The 23,306-nt window shown below is 34.5% G+C and overlaps 1 protein-coding gene across 4 annotated transcripts in view; it reads right to left on the minus strand.

The window, feature by feature from the left end:
* FSD1L (fibronectin type III and SPRY domain containing 1 like) overlaps positions 1 to 23,306 on the minus strand; it is a 71,695-nt gene that overhangs the window by 44,493 nt on the left and 3,896 nt on the right. For 3 of the 4 annotated variants that reach the window (XM_081278640.1, XM_081278638.1, XM_081278637.1), the window contains exons 2-4: positions 10,233 to 10,328; positions 5,596 to 5,727; positions 2,636 to 2,737 (exon numbers count right to left, since the gene is read on the minus strand). The exons of the other annotated variant lie outside the window; for it this stretch is intronic. In XM_081278640.1, coding sequence (XP_081134766.1) covers positions 2,636 to 2,737; positions 5,596 to 5,727; positions 10,233 to 10,328 — 330 coding nt within the window. The remainder of the gene's footprint in view (positions 1 to 2,635; positions 2,738 to 5,595; positions 5,728 to 10,232; positions 10,329 to 23,306) is intronic. 4 annotated transcript variants of the gene reach the window in all.

The raw sequence follows: 23,306 nt of genomic DNA on the forward strand, positions 1-23,306 counted from the left end.
GCAACTTGTTCATCCAGGAATAAACCTAAAAATTTGTATCCCATATGCTGGTGATCATTCTGCATATATTTACTATCAACCAAACTTCTAGTAGGTTTTTTTTTTTAAGTAAAAATATGTTCAAAAATCCTATCCTATTTGTGCTATTTCTATTTTCTTACTTTGAGATTGTATGGTGGTGGTGAACAGAGCAGCTTCATGCTGAGGTAAGGTAACATGATAATGTAAATATTAGTAGTAAGATACTCTTAAAGATAAGAAGTATGATAGGACCCGTTGCCTGGATTTTTCCTTAATCATTTGTTTTTGTCCCCATGAACTATTCATATTAATTTGATTTAAGAACTTAAATATTCACAAATAGTATGCCTTAAAAGAATTTCTTTTTCCAGATATAACAATATGCTATTGGTCTAATAATTAATCTTAAAAGTCCTCTCCTTATTTTGTCAACAACTATGTGTTTGAAGCAGGCCTATAGACCACTGCAGATGGACAAGGAAGTGATACTAAGAAAATAACTTCAAGCAGTTAAGAATTTTTCTTGAATAAACTCACATTTCTGGTTAGGAAAGACTGACAATTCATTTCTTCACCTCTCCAAATGGTTTAAGATACAAAGAAGTACTATAAAATGCTGGGAGAAGATACCAAATTAGATCATGAAAAAACAAAGTGGCATATTAAGAAAATATTTTTAAACCACAATGTGATTTATTAGAACCTTTCCAATTTACAATTTTGGGGAAAAATTGTAACAGAAACAAAGCTAGAAAGAACAAAGAAGAGAGAAAGAGAAATGTGCAGCATTTGAGAGGAAGAGGAGAGAACTATACTGAAAATGTCAACAGAAAGAGAAACTTGAAATAAATAAACATTTATCACAGTTTTTCCAAGTAATAGCCCTATTTAAACACAACTGAGTTCTTGTGTTCACGTTTTTTAGTTTTCCTGTCTTCTTCACTCTACGACTAACTCCTGCTGTTAGGATTACACTAGCCAGAAACAGCTACTCTACTCCACCAGAAGGGGAATCTGTTGACAAGTAGGAATTATTAAAAATAAAAAAAACCCTAAAAATTAGAAGAACCGTGTTCAAATTAATAGTCAACAGACTCTGAGTCATCATTGTGAATAGGGAACATAAATTCCTGTTCATGAATTCCATGACAATGATTTTGATGACTCAAAACATTTTTTTTTTTTTTTACTTTCTGCATGTTTCTTGGCTATGTTCCATATGTTCCAGATATTTAAGTTTATCACGTGAATGCCCTGTATATAGGGGACATCTCATACTACTAAAGTATTTTGAAGAAAAAGTTTCCTCATAATTCCTTTTCACAGCAAGTCCTACCAAATGCAAAGGTAAACTTTTTACAACTCACCTACAAATCTAAGAATTAATTAGTGTAGTAGTCTACTTTGATTTATGTTGTTAAAAGAATAAACTGATTTTTAAAGTTCATCTTTAAATCTTTGCATTTTTAGAGTAAAAATGTTATCAAGGAGTTTTTTTTCTACCTCAAGTTCACAGGAAAGTCATAGAATGAAAACACTGACTAGATACAAATGGACTATAAAAGTACCTTTCTAATATTAATACAATTCACTGCCTAGTCCACAAATAGGAACATCAAACTTAAATCTAATCCTGATAAACTATACAGTTACATTTTGTTAATTATAGTTTAATTTCCCCTTGTTCATATCTTGTCTTTGTTAATTCTACATCCTTGAGTTTTAAATTGATAAACTGAAAATCATTTTAAGCTCACCCTATTTAAAATAAGTATAGGGGCTGGGGATGTGGCTCAAGCGGTAGCGCGCTCGCCTGGCGTGCATGTGGCCCAGGTTTGATCCTCAGTACCACATACAAACAAAGATGTTGTGTCCACCAAAAACTAAAAAAAATAAATGTTAAAAAATTAAAAAAAAATAAGTATATAATTCAGAATCCTTTAAATGAGAGACTCTAAGTTAAAACAGAAGCAAGCTACCTTTTTATTCCTTTTATTTCTATCCAAACATACCCTTTGACAAGGACCTATTTTTTCATGTTTTAATAAAACATTCATTTACTTAGGCTAAATAACAGGACATTTGTCTCCAATAAGAAGTTTCACAGGGTTACAATGCTTATATGTATCAATTGATAATGTTTTCCCAATCAACTCTTAGAAAACTAGTTTTGAACCACATCAATGGTAATATCAATCTTCTTTCCTCGGTCATGAAAAGTCTAAAAGAAAGTTATGACTCCATTCAAGTACATAAGTACCTTTAAATAATTACCAATAGAGATATAACTAAAAGGAAAGTAACTTGATTCATCTGAATTGAGTAGTAAAGAAAAATTAAACTAAAATAGTTAACGTTTTCATGATCCCAAAGATACATACTAATAAGTGTCTCCTTTAAAACAAAGCAGCTTGAGAAGCTTGCATTTTAATTATCCAGAAATCCCAAGCTTCTTCAACATTAGAAATGACTGAACAATAAAATGAAAAAAAGGGAAAAAATAAAATAAATTAAAAAGAAATGAATAAACAAATCCAAAACTAAAGGAGTTAACTCCTTTATAAAGTGCATTAGAGTAAATTTTTTTCATAAGTGTTTTTTTTTTTTTTTGTACCTTTGAAAAATCTTCAGGCTCCTTTATATCTAAGGACCTTGTCGCAAATTCTAGCAATTCTTCAGAATTCTCCAGGGCATTATTACATTGACTAAGCTGATTCTAAGGGGGGGAAAAAAACTAAATCATTAATATGAAGTTTCTTATTGCCATCAGAAATTTAAAATATACATTGTTATAATAAATTTATAAGTGATTTTAATAGCAGTAATGAAAAAAATCCAGAGAGCTGCAGAAGCAAGATAATCATGAGCAGTCATATATTCAATAAGTTTATATTATTTAATACTTTGTATTTCTTTCCATAATTTATGTAAAAAGCTTAGCTTTGTATGTATAAAGATAGAATTTAAAACAAAAAAAGAAAAGAATTATAAACTACTGGGGCCAAATTTATTTGAAGATTCTTCTCTATTAATGAAAGTAGTCAGAAAACTATCTACAATTTAAATTAAAATAACAATCTACCTTCAGACAACATCCTCTGTAATGAAGACTAAATTTCTTAATGATAACTATTTAAGCTAAAGTTTGTGAAATGAGGTGCAGGTACATTCAAGTTGAGCATCACTTATCACACTATTCAAGAAATGCATACTACTAAAATATCAATTAAAATTTCCAAGACTGGATAGCAAAAGAACTACAATTCAAGTACCTAGAATTAAATAGGAATGAAGAGAAACAAAAGAGGGGAACTGTTATAGTGATATGCTCAGTCTTCATGCTTACATATTAATTCCACCTAATACAATCTCATTTAGTTTTCTCTTTCACTCTCTCTTCTTCCCTTCTCAATTGTAGGTCATGTGAAAAGATTGGTAGTGATTCCACAAACAGAGAAACAAACCAACTACTAGGCTTTTAAATGTATATAAGATTCTTCTTCAGAATATTTAACTAGTCTCTATTCCATATTCAAGCCTACTTATTTTCCCCTTAAGATTGCATTAAAAGCCATACTACCAAAAAGCAATATCCAGATTCAAAGCAATCCCCATCAAAATACCAATGACTTTCTTCACAGAATTAGAAAAAAAATTTTTGTTAAATTCATTTGAAAGAAAGAGACCCTGAATAGCCAAAGCAATAATCAACAGGAAAAGTGATGCAGGAGGCATCACAACACCTGATCTGAAATTATACTACAAAGTTATAGTAACAAAATCAGCATGGCATTGGCATTAAAATAAACATGAAGACCAATGGAACAGAGTAGAAGACAGAGACAAACCCACATACTTATAGCCATCTGATACTTGACAAAGGTGCAAAAAATATATTTTGGAGAAAAGACAGACTTTTAACAAATGGTGCTGGGAAAACTGGACAGCTATGCGTAGCAAAATGAAACCAGATCCCTATCTCTAATCCTGCACAAAAGTCAAACTGAAATAGGCCAAAGACATAGGAATTAGACCAGAAAGTTTACAACTATTAGACGAAAACATGGGGTCAACACTCCATCATATAGACCAACTTTCTCAACAAAACCCTTAAAGCTCAAACACAGGGGGAAATCTTCATTACACCACATATTGCAATACTGTATTTGTAACAAAAGCAAAAACAGATAAATGGGACTTGCAATAAATTCTGATAAGGGGTTAATATCCTGAATGTAAGGTTATGGGATATAGCTCAGTACTATAGCCCTTGCCTAGCATGAGTGAAGTTCTCTAGATAAATAGTTAAATTAAAATATACCCAGAATGGGCTGGGGTTTGTAGCTCAGTGGGAGAGTGCTTGCCTAGCATGTGTGAGGCACTGGGTTCAAGTCTCAGCACCAACATATAAATAAGTAAAATAATGGTCCATTGATAATTAAAAATATATTTAAAAAAAATTTACCCAGGATGTATAAAAAATTCCTACAACTTAGCCAGACATGGTAGCACACACCTGTAAACCCAGAGACTCAGGAAGTTGAGGTAAGTTGCTGAGACCAGCCTTAGCAACTTAGCAACACTCTGTCTCGAAATGCAAAGTAAAATATGGGGGTGGGGAAAAACCTGAATAGGCATATCTCCAAAGAAAACAGAGATGATCAACAATTTAAAAAGATGCTCAGCATCTCTAATCATTAGACAAATGCAAATCTAAACTGTAAAAAAAACAACTACTATCAAACAAAACAAAACAAACAACAGCAACACACACACACACACACAAAAAAAAAAAAACCCAGAAAATAAGTTGGTGAGGATGTAGAAAAAACAGAACTCTTATGTACTGTTGGTAAGAAGGTAAAATGGTATAGCCACTATGGAAAAACAATATGAAAGTTTCTCAGAAAACTAAAAAGAGAACTACCATATGATTAGCAATCTGACTTCTGGGTATACAACAAAAGAATTAAAGGAGCATCTTAGGTTTATACTTGCACAACAAAATTCACCAAAGCATTATTCACAATAATCAAGAGGTAGAAATATCACAAACGTTGACAGACAGATGAATGGATAAAAGAAAATATATACACACATGAAACATTATCCAACCAGAAATACAGGAAATCTTGATACATGCTACAACACAGATGAACCCTAGGGACATTATACTGAGTGAAATAACAGAATCACAAAAGGACAAACACTTTACAATTCTACTCATGTGAGATATCAAGAGTAATCAAAACAATGGAAGAGGAAACAGTATGATTGCCAGGAGCTGGCAGGAGGGGAAAATAAGGAGTTTTTGTTCAAGGGGCACATAGTTTCAGCTTTGTAATAAAATTTAAAAGTTCTTAAGCTCTGTTACATGATAACATAATTACAACATTTAAAAAACATCTGAAAGTAAATTTTGTTATTTCTTAACCATAATTTAAAAAAGAAAGTTTGAGCAAAGTTAAAAACCATTCTTGAAACCATTCTATACTCACAAATTCACTAATTTTTGCTTTCAACACATCAAGCATGAAATAGAATATTCAGACTTAAATAGCTGCAGGGTCTCACCTGTAACTCGTGTGATTTACGAGCTTGTTCTTGCTTGATACTATTAATCATACTTTCTTTTACATCATCCAATATAGAGTACAAACTATCAAATTCTTCATCTAACTCTGAAAGTATGTTAGAAGAATTTTCCTGTTTTAAAAAACAAAACAGAATGCTATTACTGAAAAGCCTTCAAACATTTAAGAACTGAAAGGTATACACAAAGGGGAGGACAGGTTTCTATTACAAACTGCCAAAGCCTAATGTAAAAGTAAAAACTTCTAAATTTCATTTAAGGCTTTAAAAAGAGATGAATACAAAAAGCTGGCTGCTAATGAGGAGGGTGGTATTTTAGCTATGCTGGAGTTAAACTGCCTTTTATGTACTAACCCAAACACTCTTTACTTTTATAAAACTGCTTCTACAGGACAAGAAATAGGTTGTTTTAAAGTTCCCAACTTTATCTAGACCTTCAGGCTCTAAGGCAGTTCCTAAGACAGTGGTTCTTAACTTTTGAAGTATTAGCAGAATGACCAGCAAAGAATGTTTTATCATTTTTTATTTATATATGACAGTGGAATGCATTACAATTCTTATTACTCATATAGAGCACAATTTTTCATATCTCTGGCTGTATACAAAGTATATCCACACCAATTTGTGTCCTTATACATGTACTTTGGATAATAATGTCCATCACATTCCACCATCATTTCTAAACCCATACCCGCCCCCTTCCCTTCTCCTCCCACCCACTCTGCCCTATCTAGAGTTAGTCTATTCCTCCTATGCTCCCTCTCCCTAACCCACTATGAATCAGTCTATTTATATCAGAGAAAACATTCGGCATTTGTTTTTTGGGGATTGGCTAACTTCATTAGCATTATCTTCTCTAACTCCATCCACTGATCTGCAAATGCCATGATTTTATTCTCTTTTACTGCTGAGTAATATTCCATTGTGTGTATATGCCACTTTTTTGTAATCCATTTATCTACTGAAGGGCATCTAGGTTGGTTCCACAGTTTAGCTATTGTGAATTGTGCTTTTATAAACATTAATGTGGCTGTGTCCCTATAGTATGCTGTTTTTAAGTCCTCGCCAGTAAAGAATTTTAATAAAATATTGCAAAGAGTTTAATTCAGCAACTCTGAAGAACAGTTTGGGTATATAGGAATAGGGCTGATTTTGTGTAAATTTTAAAATTCTTTAGGTTATCTAAAACATTGCATTTACATAAAATATATAGAACTTAAAAAACTATAAGCAATTCACTACTAGATCCTATGAGATTTATCAAACATTGAATTTTGTGCCAGAAGGAATATCAGAAATGATCTCATAATTAGAACTTGTAATTGAACTCCTCCTGCACTTTACAAACTAAAATATAGATAAGTGACTTTTCCAAAGCTACACAACTAGTTGTAGCTGCATCATCAATAAAGCATTCCAAATCTCGACTTTCCAAAGTTCTTATTGCTTCATTAAGCAGGATGCCACTATTTTAACAAGAAATACCTTAAAATATTTGTGAAATCCCTAGATAGCAAATCCACCTTTGCAACAATTATGAGAGAAGAAATTCCCTTAAGGCATTTTTCAGCTTTGATAAATCATTCTATTAAGAGAAGCAAACTGGCATTGGTTAAGATGTATTGTAATATATCCAAACTTTTGATTATAATGTTTATAAAATCCAGACACCATCTCAATGGAGTCTCACAAAAAGTAGTGTTCACCATTTTTATTAGTTCATTTATAGAAGCAAAAACAAGTTTTGGAGAAGGAATGCAGAGTCTGGAAGGCAGAAGATTTACATCCCTCATTAACCACTAGTAACAGTGCAACCTTGTTAAAGCCACTTAAATTCCTGTGCCTTAGTTTATTTATCTGTAAAAAGGAGCTAGACTACTCTCTTCCTCTCAGTTACCAGTTTTATTGTCTCCTATCTACCACTGCTTGTACCCCCATCTAGTGACAAGCCTATATAGAATAATTGTCCTTTTTGTTTGTTTTCTGGGATTTCCAAGAATTCTAGTAATTTGTTAATCAGAATAATAAGTTTGTACCAGCTCTAACTTAAAACATCTTTTTCCAGATGTCAAATGTGATGAGTCTTTTGTTCATTGATCAAGAGTTTCAAACTCAACAGCTCTTTGTTTTTATTGTCTATGCTTTTGGGGTCCTTTCCAAAAAATTATTGTGCAGGTCAAAATCACAGCACTTCCTCCCTCCATTTTCTTCTAATAGTTTTACAATTTCGGGTCTTATGTGTATGTCTTTAATCCATTTTGAGCTGATTTTTGTATACACTGTTGAGAAGAGGGTCCAACTGGATATCCAGTTCTCCTAAAACTTTTATTATTTTTTAAAAAAATTTTTGGTAGTTGTGTATGGACAGAATGCCTTTGTTTAATTTTCTGTGGTGCTAAGGATCACACCCAGTGCATCACACACACCAGGAAAGCACTTTGCCACCAAGCTACAACCCCAGCCCCCAACGCTTTTATTATTAAAGAGACTGTTACCCTCCCCCCCACACTGTGTGCTCTCAGTGCCTCAAATGGCCATAAATGCATAGGTTTATTTCTGAACTTTCTATCCTGCTCTATGGGTCAAATTATCTGGTTTTTTGTTGTTGTTGTTACTGTTGTTGTTGTTGTTTGTTTTGATACCAGGGATTAAATTCAAGGGGCTTAACCACTGAGCCACATCCCCAGGCCTTTCTATTTTGAGTTGGGGTCTCGCTAGGCTGCTTACAGCCTTGCTGAGTTGCTGAGGCTGGCTTCAAACCTGCAATCCTCCTGCCTCAGCCTCCTGAGCTGCTGGGATTACAGGTGTGAGCCACCAAAAGTGTTTGCATTTTAATATTAGTACTATGGTGCTTTGATTAAAATAGATTTATAGTGTATTTTGAAATCAGGAACTATTTCAAAGCCTCCAGAAGTTTTTGCTCAAGATTACTGTGGTTATTTAGAGTCTATATGGTTTCAGACTAAATTTAGAAGTTTTTTCTGTGAAAAATAACATTGGAATTTTTATAAAGATTACACTGAATCTGTAGATTGCTTTGAGTAGTCTAGATACTAAAAATAATAATTCTTCCAATCCATGAACATGAGACATCTTTCCATTTATGTATGCCTTCTTCAATTTCTTCTATCAAGGTTTTGTAATTTCCAGTATATGGATTTTTCACTTGCTTAGTTAAGTTTACTTACTTCACTTTTGATACTATAGTGAGATTTTTTTCTCCTTATTTTCTTTTTCAGATAGTCTGTTGTTAGTATACAAACACTACCAAATTTTGTGTTGATTTTGTATCCTACAATTTTACCCAATTTATAGGTTTAACAGATTTTCATTACAGTTTTTAGAGTTTGCTACACATAATTTTATATTATCAGTTCCACTTCTTCCTTCCCTATTTGGATGTCTTTTATTTCTTTTTCTTATCTAACTGCTCTGAATAGGACTTCCAATACAATTTTGAATATAAGTGGTAACAGCAAGCATCCTTGTTTTATTCCTGATGGTAGAAGAAAAACTTTCAATTTTTCATCATAGAGTATGAGATTAGCTGTGCACTTGTCATATATGACCTTTATTGTGTTGAAGTACATTCTTTCTACACTGAATTTGTGGGAGAATTTTAAACTATGAAAAGATCCTGAATTTTGTCAAATTATTTTTCTGCATCTGTTGAGTTGATCATATGGTTTCTGTCCTTCGTTTTTATTAATATGATGTATCATATTTGTTGATTTACATATATATAAGGAACCATCCAAATATAAGGATGAATTACACTTAGCCACAGTGAATAATCTTTTCAATGTACTGTTGAAATCAGTTTGGTAATATTTTGTTGAGGATTTTTGCATCTATATTCTTCAAGGATGTTGGTCTATAGTCTTTTTCCTCTTGTTGTATCCTTGTATGGCTTTGACACCAGGGTGATGCTGGTTTTATAAAATAAGCTTAGAAGTAATTCCCTCCTCTTCAATTTTCTTGAAGTTTGATTGAATTCAATCTCCTTACTTATTGGTCTGTTCAGATTTCCTATTTCTTCCTGATGCAGCCTAAGAATCATAAGTTTATCTTAAGTTTCCTTCTACAATCAACATCTGATGAAAAACACATGGATTGTCTACTCAAACCTGGGACCACTTCCTTAAATATTCCTCCTCTTCCTCCTAATTGGGCACTTTAACTTTTATGTTTTACTTTCGTCTATTTCATGTAGACCTCTTATCATCTACATTTTCTTTCTGCTATTTACTGTTAAAAAAAAATTACTTGCAGGTACGTTGTAAGGATACAATTTGCTCCTAGTTGGAATTAGAAAAGAAAAATATCAAATAGAAAAATACGAAAGTGAGCACTGTAATATTCCCTAGCAAGTACTCCAGAGTTTTCCTTCTCCTTTACTATTTGATTTTTCCACAAATAACACAGGAATGGCAAGGAAAGCATTTTTCACTTTATTTCCCATTTAAAACACCCTGCTCACAGCTCCATTAGCAGAAGTGTATTTGTATTTATAAATGTAAATGTATTTGTATTTATAAATGTAAAGTATATTTATACTTATAATTTGACTCAATACTCATTCATTGTGATATTTACATAAATTTAATAAAGATTCATACCTGAACTCCTCTTAATGTTTGATTTAGTGTATCAATAAAGTTCTGAATTTCATCATTTTTATTTGCCAGAGTTGAAATGATCCTTTGTAGAGCTTCCTAGGATTAAAAAACAATTTAAATATTTCCTTTTAATGAAAAAGAACTATAAATCTTCTAACCATTTTTCTAAACAAACTTTATGTAATAGCATATTACATAATAAATAGGAGCAAGTTTCTTCTCATTATTCACATTTTCCTAAGGCCTATTAATACAAAAAATTAGATATATCTGTACTATTTTTAACTCTCTAAGTATATACCTTAATCACCCTTCAGACTGAAAATGATCAGTATTATTCCTATCAATATTATTATTTGATGTTATAAGGCCATGGCAATGGAATAGAGTTAAATCCTTAAATGCTATAAAAGCAAATAGAATTTCTAATACAGCATCAGGAAATGAAGAATAAAAGCAAAGAAACACTGAAATTTTAAAAAGTTGTATCTACTTATAAAAATTAAAAAACATTTTAGAAATATTAATCCAGGTAGTAAATTTGCATCTAGAATAATATTCATAGTAACATTTATAGACGCTATAGAATCACACAAAATAAAGTAAGCAATTTTAGTAGTAAATACCCAAGACTTTGATAATACTTCCTACTTAAACACAGGGTTATTTAACTTCCTTAAACTCAAGTTCAGTGCTATAAAGTAAAATTTTCTGCTATGACAGAAATGTTCTATATTTGTACTCATGTGGTAGTCCCCAGCCACATACAGCTAACAAGGTCATGAACTGTGGCTAGCACAACTGAGGAACTAAATTTATTTTTTAACTTTAATTAATTTCAGTTTACATAGCCACACAGGACCAGTGCCAGCACAAGTCCAGATGCTTAATAACAGCAAAAACCCAACAAGGTACTTGTAGTCTCAGTAAATATCATATGTACTTTTCCTGTAGAATTTTTCCCAAAACAAAAGACTTATTTTTGAAAGTACCTACAAGTTTGTTTAATAAAACTCAAAATTTGTGGGACAAAGATTCTCCTCAAAATATTATGTCAATCAAAGGTTATACATATAAAGAGCCCAGGAATAATCTAAAAGAAATGTTTTATAAATGTTCACACAACGTATTAGTGAAAAATTAAGATTACAACAGGTCTAATTTAAGTGTCAAACAATCCCTAAAAATAAGGAGATATTATCATCCCTGTGCTCAGCCTAAGGGTTCTCTGTTATATTCATTTACCTACACTATACCTTCCCATCCTCCTTCTTATGATATTTTAAGATAGTAACACAGTGAAGTTGTGCTATGGAAAAGACCAATGACACACCGAGAGTTAGTTGTTTATCCCTGTCAGTGATTTTCCCAGAACTAATGCACTAAGAGTCAAATCCAAAGACAACAAAAGAATAGCAGAGTGGAGCCAGGACTTTGGGGAAGAGTCGGCACAGTTAAAGGGGTATTAGTGGTGATACCGATATTGAAAAGGTAAGAATATTTAAAGGAGAAGTTTTCCAAGTACTCATCCAAGATAGGATCTATATGTACTTAGAAGCAACATAATGAAACAATAATAACTGTTCTGCACAATCTTCATACTTTTTATAGTAAGTTTCAATTGATATAATTGGTGTTAGTGCTTGGATGTGAGCTGTACCCCGCCCCCAAAGGTTCATCTTAGAGAATGTAGGAATATTCAGAGGTGAAATGATTAGATTATAAGAGCTGTAACCTTAATCAGTGCATTAATCCATTTGGTGGATTAATAATATGAAAGGGCTACTATACTAGATGGTTAACTGTTGGCAAATGGAACATGGCTGAAGGAAGTAGGCCACTGGGGGTATGTCCTTGGGGAGTACATGTCTTGTCCTGGTTCCAATTGTGCTCTCTACTTCCTGGCTGCATGAGCTGAGCTGCTGTCCTCCACAATGCCCTTCTACCATGATGTTCTACCTCACCTTAGGTTCAGAGCCATGGACTTGGCCAACCTTGGACTGAACCTCTGAAACTGTGGACCCAAAATAAGTTGTTATTGTCAGGTGTTTTGGTCACAGTGACCCAAAGCTAACACAATTGGGTTCTTTTTGGTGAATGTATCTGCCTCCCCTTCTATTCCTCACAATGGCAAGGGTCATAGTTTGGATATTAACTTTTCCCAAAAGACCCATGTATAAAAGGCTTGTTCCCCAGAACAACATTATCAGGAGGTGGTAGAACCTTTAAGAGGTACAGCCTAGTAGGATGTCTTTAAGTCAAAGAGGACATGCCCTCAGTGGGGACAATAGAACCTCAGTCTATTCCTCTCTGACTTCTGCTTCTTAGCTATGAGGTAAGCAGTTTTACTTTCTGCCATGATATACTGCTACCTCACCACAGGACCAAAAGCAAAGGGTCCGACCAGTCATGGACTGAAACCTCTAAAACTGTGAGCCAAAATAAATCTTTTTTCTTGATAAGTTATTTAAAGTATTTGTTATAGTAATAGAAAGCTGACTAACATAGCCAGGGCTACATTCATACTGTACATATGAGAAAACAGAGATTAGACTAGTTGTCCAAAATACTGCTGATTAGATAAAATATTAGGCTTAGTTCCACTCCCAAGCCCATGCTCTTAACTGCAGCATTGGAACTCTACCTCTGAATCCAATCAATTATCCTATTTTATGGTATACTCACACCATAAAATTATATATTCTTTAAACATCTGGCTTGCTAAGTTTTCAATGACATAGAAAACTGCTGGAAATTTCATATTACAGAATCATAACTTGAGCTTAAATGGTCCACTACTAGGCATACCTAGCAGACATCAATCAAGGTAAAGATAATAAAGCTGGACCAGAACAAGGGACAGAGATCTTCTGGAAGACATCATATACTATGAAAACAAGCAGCCAGGTCCCGATGAATTCAGTCCAAAAACAAAATTTCAAAATCATCATGATGTGTGAGTTCAATAAAAACTGAAGGAAATTTTACATATACACACATGCAAAAAGTGAAATTTTGGAACATAAAAGAGGCAGATCTACTTCAGAAGGGGAAAAAAATCTCCTGAGCACAATATAGCTTCCCACTTTTACTTATCTTGTCTAAGTTTAGCAGCAAATTTTGTGTTTGAAGATTGGTAATAAAAAACTCAGCTGAAGCATACTGCCCTAGCTAAGTAAGCTGTGAGCTCCAAAGGTTTTTAATAAGCAGCCTGTTTTTCAAAGCTCCTGTTATTTACTAGATATAGTCAGATTTATAAATGTTCTCTCATTGTTATGAGGTCTTTAAACTAATTCCTCTATATCATTAAGAGTTACCCATCTGTTAAAATTTAACAGCCCCTGGTATAATAGTGATGATAGAAGTCAGAACACAACCTTTACCAATGACAATGCTCTCCTTCTTCGTAGAGCAGAATTGTTCAATAGAAATACAAAATGAGCCAACAGTAGCAACAACAAAAAGTAAAAGAAAGCCACATGTGGTAGCTTACATAATCACAGTGACACAGGAGGCTGAGGCAGGAAGATTCTAAATTCAAAACCAGTCTCAGCAACTTAACGAGTTTTGAGACCCTGTCTCAAAATAATAATAATAATAAAATAAAACAAAAAGGGAGGGGGATGTGGCTCAAAATTAAGTGTCCCTAGGTTCAATTCCCAGTAACAACAACAACAAAAAGTAAATGAGAAACTGGTGAAATTAATTTAATATTATACTTAACCCAAGAGATTCAAAATATTATCATTTCTAATCAACATTTAACAATGAACTACCTAGCTGGGTGCAGTGAAGCATGCCTGTAAATCCTAACTACTTGGGAGGCAGAAAAAGAATCATTTAGGCCCAGGGGTTCAAGGCTAGCCTGAGCAACAAAATGAGACTGCCAACTCAAAAAAAAAAAAGTGAACAATTTTCAACGAGTTTCTTTTTAAGAAATGGGGGTACTACCTCTTCAAAATCCAATGTCTACTTTCAATTTACAACATTTCTCAGTTTACATTCGTCACATCTTAAGTGCTCCAAAACCAGCCTGACAATACAGATTTACACACTTATTATACCATTAAAACAGTCCATATATTTCTTTTTTTTAAAGATAGATAGATAGAGAGAGAGAGAGAGAGAGAGAGAGAGAATTTTTTAATATTTATTTTTTCAGTTTTCGGTGGACACAACATCTTTATTTTATTTTTATGTGGTGCGAGGATCGAACCCAGCACCCCGCGCATGCCAGGTGAGCACATTACCGCTTGAGCCACATCCCCAGCCCCAGTCCATATATTTTTAAGAATGGCAATAGAGCAAAGATCCTCAATCAATTCTAATTTGCACTTAAAAATAAACAACCTAAATGTTTTCTGAACTTTTTTCTTGGAAGACTTGAATTTCTTTAGGTTCTATGTTATCCCAGATTCTTTAGGTTCTATGTTATCCCAGTTGCAAAAGCAACTCTCCTTTAAGATTCTTCTAAACACCACAATACAAGGGACAAATACACTCTACTTGCCTATAAAGTTTATATTGCTCATTAATATTTTTGCTTAGAGAAATTTTTCTGTAAAATTACAAATATGCCAAGGTTGGCAGATGACACAAACAAGACTGCAACTGAGGACTGCACTATACTATGTAGGAGGGAAGAGTTTTGAAGCCTCGGCTATAAAATACCACTGAGAAGTTGTAAGAATAGATAAGCCAGCAGTACAGGGCTTTAGAGCCCTAGCATTTAAGATCACATGTGTTTTCTTTTTCTTTTTTGGTACTGGGGAATGAATCCAGGGGTACTTTACCACTGGGCTACATCCCTAGCCTTTTTATTTTTATATATTGAGATGGGGTCTAAGTTGCTTAGGGTCTCTCTAAATTGCTGAGGCTGGCCTAGAACTTGGGATTCTCCTGCCTGAGCCTCCTGAGCTGCTGGGATTACAGACATGGACCACCATGCCCAGGTACTATCACATATATTTTCAAAGCTACCACCAAATGCTTTATAAACTACTAAAGAAGCAACAACCCAGATCATTAAGAGACAGAAACCCAAAGAAACCAATATGACCTTGGTAGTGAATGCAGATAAAGTGCCGCTTCATCCTAAACTTTTCTACACTTACTAGAAAAAAAGGGCAGTATTCTGAAAGTTCCCCAGGGTACAGTGCTGACAAGAGCTCCAGAAGCTCTGAATCCCCTTTCTCTTTAACTTATTATTGTTGTGGGAGGATGAGCAAAATGCAAAAGATGTAATCAAGAGCTAAGTATTCTAAAATAGTGAAAATTCATTGGGAGGGCTGAAAAATAAACTCTGAAGAGGAACAGGGCTTCAACCATTCTGGCTGTTCCAAGAAACGGGGACTCACTAAATCTAGTGTGGAAATGGCATGAAGATAATAAGAACTAAGGAACTTGGAACTCGGTAGAACTGTACAAGTAATAAAAATAGCTAAGACAAACTCTCACCAACACCAAAACTTATAAAAACTTAAAAGGATTGCATGAGCTGAGTTCAGAAACTTAACTTAGCTTGCATGGTGGTAGGAGTCAGAAAAGAGTACACATAGAGATAATACATGCCTAATCTAGGAGTATGCAAGGAGAGGCAGACTGGATAGGTACCAAATCCAGCATTTAAAAAAAAGTATTTTCTAAATATGGCAGGCAACATGCCAGGGAAGAAGATCCGTGTGTGTGCGTGCGCGCGCCCGCGCATCTATGTGTGTGTATATGAATGTTTTTCCTTGAATTCATAAACTTAAGAGAAAGAGAAAATTGTAATGCAATGAGTTTTCTATCCAAGTCTATCCCTCCAGGGCTTTGAGTTTAATCCACAGCTTTAATAATGGAAACACAAGTGACTGAGAAGTTGTCGAGGTGAAAGCCAAAACTAGAAGTCTCAATATATGTGATATAAACTCTGCACAGAGTATGATAAGATATAGGGCCATTAGACAGAGGCCTCTCCTCTGAATTCCAGACCATGTTAATATAATTGCCTGCTTGAAATCTCTACTTGGGTGTCTTATAAGCCCTTCAAAGTCAACTTGCCATAGCCTTCCCCCGAGCCTGGGTCATTCTCCAGAATTCTACCTCTATAAATGGCACTACCAGCTGCCAAGATAAAACTTTAGACTTCACTCTTATTATCTTTCCTCTAATTTGTGCTCTACATGTAGCCACCAAGTTCTATTAATTTTACCTCCTAAACAGTTCTAGAATATCTATTACTATCATAGTACAAGTTACTATCATATCTCAACCCATACTATAGTAAAATTTCTTAAGAGGCCTCTTATATTTTATTTCTCCCCAATAATCAGTTCTCTATACTGCAGCTAGGGTCATAGGATACCATCATACTTCCTGCTCAATATTCTTCAATGGCTTTCCATTGTTCCTTGGATAAAACAGAAAATTTTTAACACAATCTTTAAGATTCTACATAATCTGCTTTGCTTACTTCGCCTGCTTCAATTCACAACAGACTTACTTTTTCTTGCTATATTCCACTTCCAGTAGCCTGCTGTTTCTCTAATAAGCTTTGTTTCCTACCTGGGAGCTCTCACATTTATCAGTTCCTATGGTGTAACCACTATTCTAAAACATACACAATATGCTATTAAAATAAGTTCCAAAAAAGCCCTTATAAATGAGCGCATTGTGACATCTGTGTCACTTACCAATGCCTCATGGGTGAAGGAACAACTTTCATCCACTCCCTGAGATTCTATTAACCTGAAAGGATGACTACAAGGGTGTCAGATTTCATATCAGATCTCAAGTCTCCCATTACCTTCCAAACATTGATAGATAAAGTGATAAACATAGATGAATAAAGGCAGTACAAATTATTTGAGGCATATCTAGATAATTATATTTTGTAAGACTTCAGATGGCTATAACTAGAAATTCTAGGTGATACAGGTCTGACAAATGCCAATTTTTCTAGACCATAGTTAAAATAAATTGGACACAGGTCTCCAGAGAACATATGCACAGGCTATCTTGGCCACTGTGCTTTGGTCATGCAGCACTATTACCAGAACCTCAAAAAAGCCACTTCATCAAGATTAAGCCTCTCAATGGCCTGACTATGGATTTAGACTAAGGCAACTGCTACACCAACAAGAAAAAGGGGGTTTTATACACTCCAGTCAAGCACAATTGCAAACATTTCCATGGCATGGATCAAAGTAATCTGGGACAAATAAACCATAAGGCACTCTCTGCAAAAGGGAAGACTTTAAAAAAAATCATACTTATAGTTTCTATTAATCATGTGAAGTAAACACACAATAGACTGAACAAATGAGAATATTTTTAGACTCTCAAGTGCCAAGTACTACCCTGAGTTCTTTACATACTGTTAATTCATTTATTTTTTTTTCAAGAATTCTATGAGGTAAGATATTATTATTCCCATTTTCTAATGAGGAAGCTGAGGCATGGAGAGCTTAAGTAGCTTGCCCAGATATTCAGAGCTAATATGTCACAAAGCCAGAATTCAAGTAATGGCAATTAACAGCCTTAACTATTACACTGTACTAACTGATATGGTAAAGATCAAAGGTTCATTAAAAGGATGTCAGAACATATAAGAACACCAAAAGGATTAAGATTTTAATTCAAGATTAGAAAAAACTGGAGCTATCAAAACAGACTGTAACACAAACTACCTTAAAGAAAAAAAATTATTTTGGCTCATAGTTTTACAGGTCTCAACCCATGGTTGGTTGGCCTCATTGTTGTGGGCCTTTGGCAGCACCTCATCATGGTGGGAGCCCAAGGAAGAGGATGCCAGTCACCTGTTGGCCAGGAAGAAAGGAAGGGGCTAGGGACTCACTGTCCCCTTCAAAGATGTGTCCCCAATAACCTGAAGCCCTTCCACTAGGACTCACCTCCTAAAGGTCCCAATATCTCGTAACCATGTCACAGGCCTTTGGGGGACATTATAGATCCAAACTATACAACCTTACTATAGAAATACCACCTTATAAGTCTCAGAATAAGATGATGTTTCAAAATGATGTTTATCATTTTGAAATGGCATTTGTTCTACTGATTTTAGCCTAATATGTGGGAATTAAAATGTTGTGTCTTAATTTTGCTGCATCTAACAAAATCTGCCAACTTGGAATACTTATCCAAAAACTGAATGTAACACGCCCCTGAAGTTATGATGCATACACTTCCTATTTTTAAAGTCAGTGGCCAAAAACCTTCACATCCAGGTTTACTGTTCATTATACCTTGAATCAGCATCCAAGTGATCATTATAGAAACACTCTGACATATGGGTTTCCCACCAGCATCTACGCAAATCTGAAGATTTCTGAGTCAAATACTACATTAGTATTTCAGACAGTTAAGTATACAAATCTAGAATCACCACCAGTGGATCTACAATTTAAGGGGGTCTAACTATTATTATAGCCAAATCAGCAATTATTTATTAAGCACTTTCAATTTGTTAGGCACTGTGCTGAGCTACTAATATAATTTTTTTTTTTTAAATCACAACAGCCTTCACACTTTTGGGGGTTTGAAAAATTAAGAAACTTGTCACAGTTCAAATCCAGGAGACTGCCTCTAGAGCCTCTGCTTTTATACTAACCTTGGCTGCTTACACTATTGGAAACTACAAGAAACAATCATAGGATTCCACCAACTAGAGCAAAGGGATCAATGAAATCAGCATGTAATATCCCTGGACAATGCCTAACTGCCACTAGAACTGAGGTCACTTGCATAACCCCACACCACAGACATCTCCTTTGAATTAGGTGACAGTCGAAATCTAAAAAGCACTATCCATCAGGTAAGCCAGATATTCAAAAATCTTATCAGCTTATGACAAAATTAACAGGAGTTTCATACCCAGATGTAATGAAATCAGAAGGTAAAAAAGGAAAAGGAAGAAATCCAGGAAGTTGATAATCATAAATGGTTTACAGGCGTAAAGCTATACCCTCTATTAACAATCAATTGTGAGCACTTCCTGAATACCCATATAATCAAGAATGAACCAATAATCAACTCTGCCCATCTAATTTACCCCCTAAAAACAATCTAATGCTAGCTAGTGAAAAAAAAAATGGTGGGAAATATTGCCTTTCCATCCTGAGCTCAGTTGTAAGATATCAAGCCAAATGAGGAGGTAGTCTCCCCTTCAGGATTGGAGAAACAGTATGACAGAACTGAAGACAGAGCCTTAATCATGTGCAGTGGCCTTTGAACTGGGTGTTACACTCAAGAAAGTTAAACAGGCATATATTCTGAAAGTAGAGGAGTGGTATAAATGGAGCACTCTGGGGATTGCTGATAGTAATAAAATGCCCTCTGAAAGGCAAGTTTACAATATGTATCCAAAACCATTTTTAAAGTATATGTATATCAACTCAGTAATTTCCTTCTACAAAAATTCTTCTAGGAAAATGATTAAGAATGTAGGCAATGTCTTGGCTACAAGAATGTCCATCTTGCCAGGCGTGGTGGCACACACTTGTAATCCCGGCGGTTCAGGAGGCTGAGGCAGGAGGATTACAAATTCAAAGCAAGCATCAGCAAAAGCAAGGCACTAAGCAACTCAGTGAGACCCTGTCTCTAAATAAAATACAAAATAGGACTGGGGATGTGGCTCAGTGATGAGTGTCCCTGAGTTCAATCGCCAGTACCAAAAAAAAAAAAAAAAAAAAAAAAGAATGTCCATCTCAGTGTTATTTGTTACATTAAAAGGTTGAGATCCAGCAAGAGAAATAATATATGAGGTGAATAGGGAGCCTACATCCTGGGAACAAATTTTTACCCTTCACACATCAGATAGACTTCTAATTTCTAGGGTATACAAAGAACTCAAAAAGCTAAACACCAAAAAAAAACAAAAACAAAAACAAAAACAAACAAATAACCCAATCAACAAATGGGCCAAGGACCTGAACAGATATTTCTCAGAAGAGGATATACAATCAACCAACAAATACATGCAAAAATGCTCATCATCTCTAACAATCAGAGAAATGCAAATTAAAACTACTCTAAGATACCATCTCACTCCAATAAGAATGGCAGCCATTATGAAGTCAAACAACAAGTGCTGGCGAGGATTTGGGGGGGGGGGGGAAGGTACACTCATACATTGCTAGGGGGACTTTAAATTGGTGCAGCCAATTTGGAAAGCAGTATGGAGATTCCTTGGAAAGCTGGGAATAGAACCACCATTTGACCCAGCTATTCCTCTTCTCTGTCTATACTCAAATGACCTAAAAACAGCATACTACAGACACAGCCACATCAATGTTTATAGCAACACAATTCACAATAGCTAGACTGTGGAGCCAACCTAGACACCCTTCAGTGGATGAATGGATAAAAAAAAATGTGGCATTTATACACAATGGAATATTATTCAGCACTAAAAAATAACAAGATCATGGCATTTGCAGAGAAATGGATGGCATTAGAGCAGATTATGCTAAGTGAAGTTAGCCAATTCCAAAAAAACAAATGTCAAATGTCTTCTCTGATATAAGGGGGGGGGAGGTGACTCAAAATGCTGTTCCTCCCAGAAGAGCATGGGAAGAAGATTCTCTCTAGATAGGGAAGAGAAATGGGAGGGAAAGGGAGAGAGAAGGGGAATTGCATGGAAGGTGGAAGGAGACCCTCATCATTATACAAAATACATGTATGACGATGTGAAGAAAAAAAATAGCATCACCTTAGATTAGGTAGAGAGAAGTGATGGGAGGGAAGGGGAGGGGATGGGGGAAAGGAAGGACAGTAGAATGAAATAGACATTATTATTACTGTGTGTATATATGTGATTGCATGACCAATATGATTCTGCAACCTGTACACTCAGAAAAATGAGAAATTATATCCCATCTGATTCAAATGTATGATATGTCAAGGTCATTGTACTGTCATGTTTAACTAATTAAAACAAATTAAAAAAATAAAAGGTTGAGATCAATATACAAGAGTGATGATTAAATAAAATCTAGTAATACATCCACACAAATTCTGCTGAATCACTGAAAGTGTTGTACAATGGTATTAACATGGAAAAATGTTTGTGAAATATTATGTCAAAGGCAAGTTGTTAAGCAATATGCATTATGATGCTATAATTTTTAATTTTCTATATGCATACAAAAAGACTGGATTGTAATACAAATGTTGAATGTAATTATCTCTGGATGGCAGAATTATGGGTGATTTTTACTTTATCTCTATCTCCCATTTTCCTACAATAAACATTTATTATTTATAATAGAACAGAATAGCAAACACTGGGTGTGCTAACACTTTTTTTTTTTTTTACAAATTCAAGATATAATTAACTGTCAGTTAATAAACATCAAAAACTCAGATTCTATCAGAATCTTGAGACTGGAAATAAATGCTGAGAGTGAAAACATACAAAAGAAGGCTGGATACAAATGCACCAACTTCACAACAGTGTCTACCCTAGGTCAAAGTGGAATATCCATCACTATGGCAAACATTCAATATGTGTTTGCTGCATGAATAATCCTGCTTACATTCAGCCAAGCATTGAAAAAAAGCATTGTGTTAAAACTACAAAAAGAAAAAAAATTCTGTTCCCTATTTCATTTTAAAAACTGCCCAATTCAGCTTTAGAAAGCTAAGACCAACCCTCAAAAAAGAAAGAGCTACAGAGAAGGAAGATAGATATACATTACAGAAAAACTAGTGATCTTATATGCGGCAGCAAATAGGACCAAATTCCTGGTTTCAATTTAAATAACATTCCATATCACCTACCAACTATTTTTCACTAGACTTAAACTAGCTTAGAAAACAAAACAACTACTTTGTATAAGTTTATCCCTGCTAACATTTTAGCAGTTTTAATTAATCCTACCAGCATTTAAAAGCAAAGAGTTCAAGCAAGGGTAGTAATGAAAAAGCTTGGGCTGTGAAAAATGATCTGCTTTGAACCCAAATACCACTTGCTAGCTGTTTTCTCTAAGTTTCATTTTTTCCATATCTGTGCAATAGAAATAAGAGCTATTGTGAGAGTTTAAAGCAGTTTACCACAATACTGGATATAAAACAATACTCAAAAATTTTTCCCCTCCTTTTCCTCAGGAAACTTTTTTTTTTTTTTTTTTTTTTTTTACTGAGAGGTATCTGGAATATAGTATGGATGGTTAATTATTTGGATTGGAGAGAATGTCTGAATTGCTATTGTACAATGTGAAGGCAAAAAAAATAAATAAAAAATCAGGATAGAAGAGAAAACTGGGATATAGAAGGCAAGTGTACATATGCTACTTGCTGCAGATTGTTGGGCTTTAAAATTTCTGCTTAATTCAAACTCCCAGTCTAGGTTTGTCCAGGTTTTTATTTTTTATTTTTGTACCAGGGTATTTTACCTCTGAGCTACAATATATAATCCTATTTATTTATTTATTTAGAGACAGGGTGTCACACTAAGTTGTTGATGCTGGCCTTGAGCTTGCAATCCTCCTGTCTGAGCCTCCAGAGTCACTGGGATTTCAAGCATGCACCACAGCTCCTCACTGCTTTGTCCAGTCTTATACAGTAAAGCCTCACCTGTCATTATCCTTTTCTGAGCAGGAAGTTAAGAATACACAGACAAAAAGTTGGCACAACTAAATGACAATGTATGTTCTTGGTAACTTACTTCCTCTAGGATCTCTTTCCCTATCCTTTCTACCCCTTCAGTTATTCCTAAAGTATCTTTCCTAGAAACAATGATTCCTATGAATATGAGTGATCTACATAAAAATTTAACCTAAACTATTGAATTACAATCTCCAAGGTTTTAGAAAGGTGTAAATGTCTTGTTTCAATGTTTCCTTTGAACATGCACATTTCTTTGGGTAAAGAAACCTTTGGGATTTTATCTTAAAACCTCTTACAGACATAATCAAAAGGTTTGATCATCAAACAAAGCCACCTATCCATAACACATCCTGTTCACAAAAGTGCCCCAGAAACTCAATATAAACAGAATCCCTTTGTTTTTTTCTGGGAAATAATACTGTGGTTTTCTATATCCAACAGTATGCCTTACATACCCAAGGCAATTAC

This window comes from Spermophilus citellus (assembly GCF_964194105.1).
Source record: "Spermophilus citellus genome assembly, chromosome: 2".
NCBI lineage: Eukaryota > Metazoa > Chordata > Mammalia > Rodentia > Sciuridae > Spermophilus > Spermophilus citellus.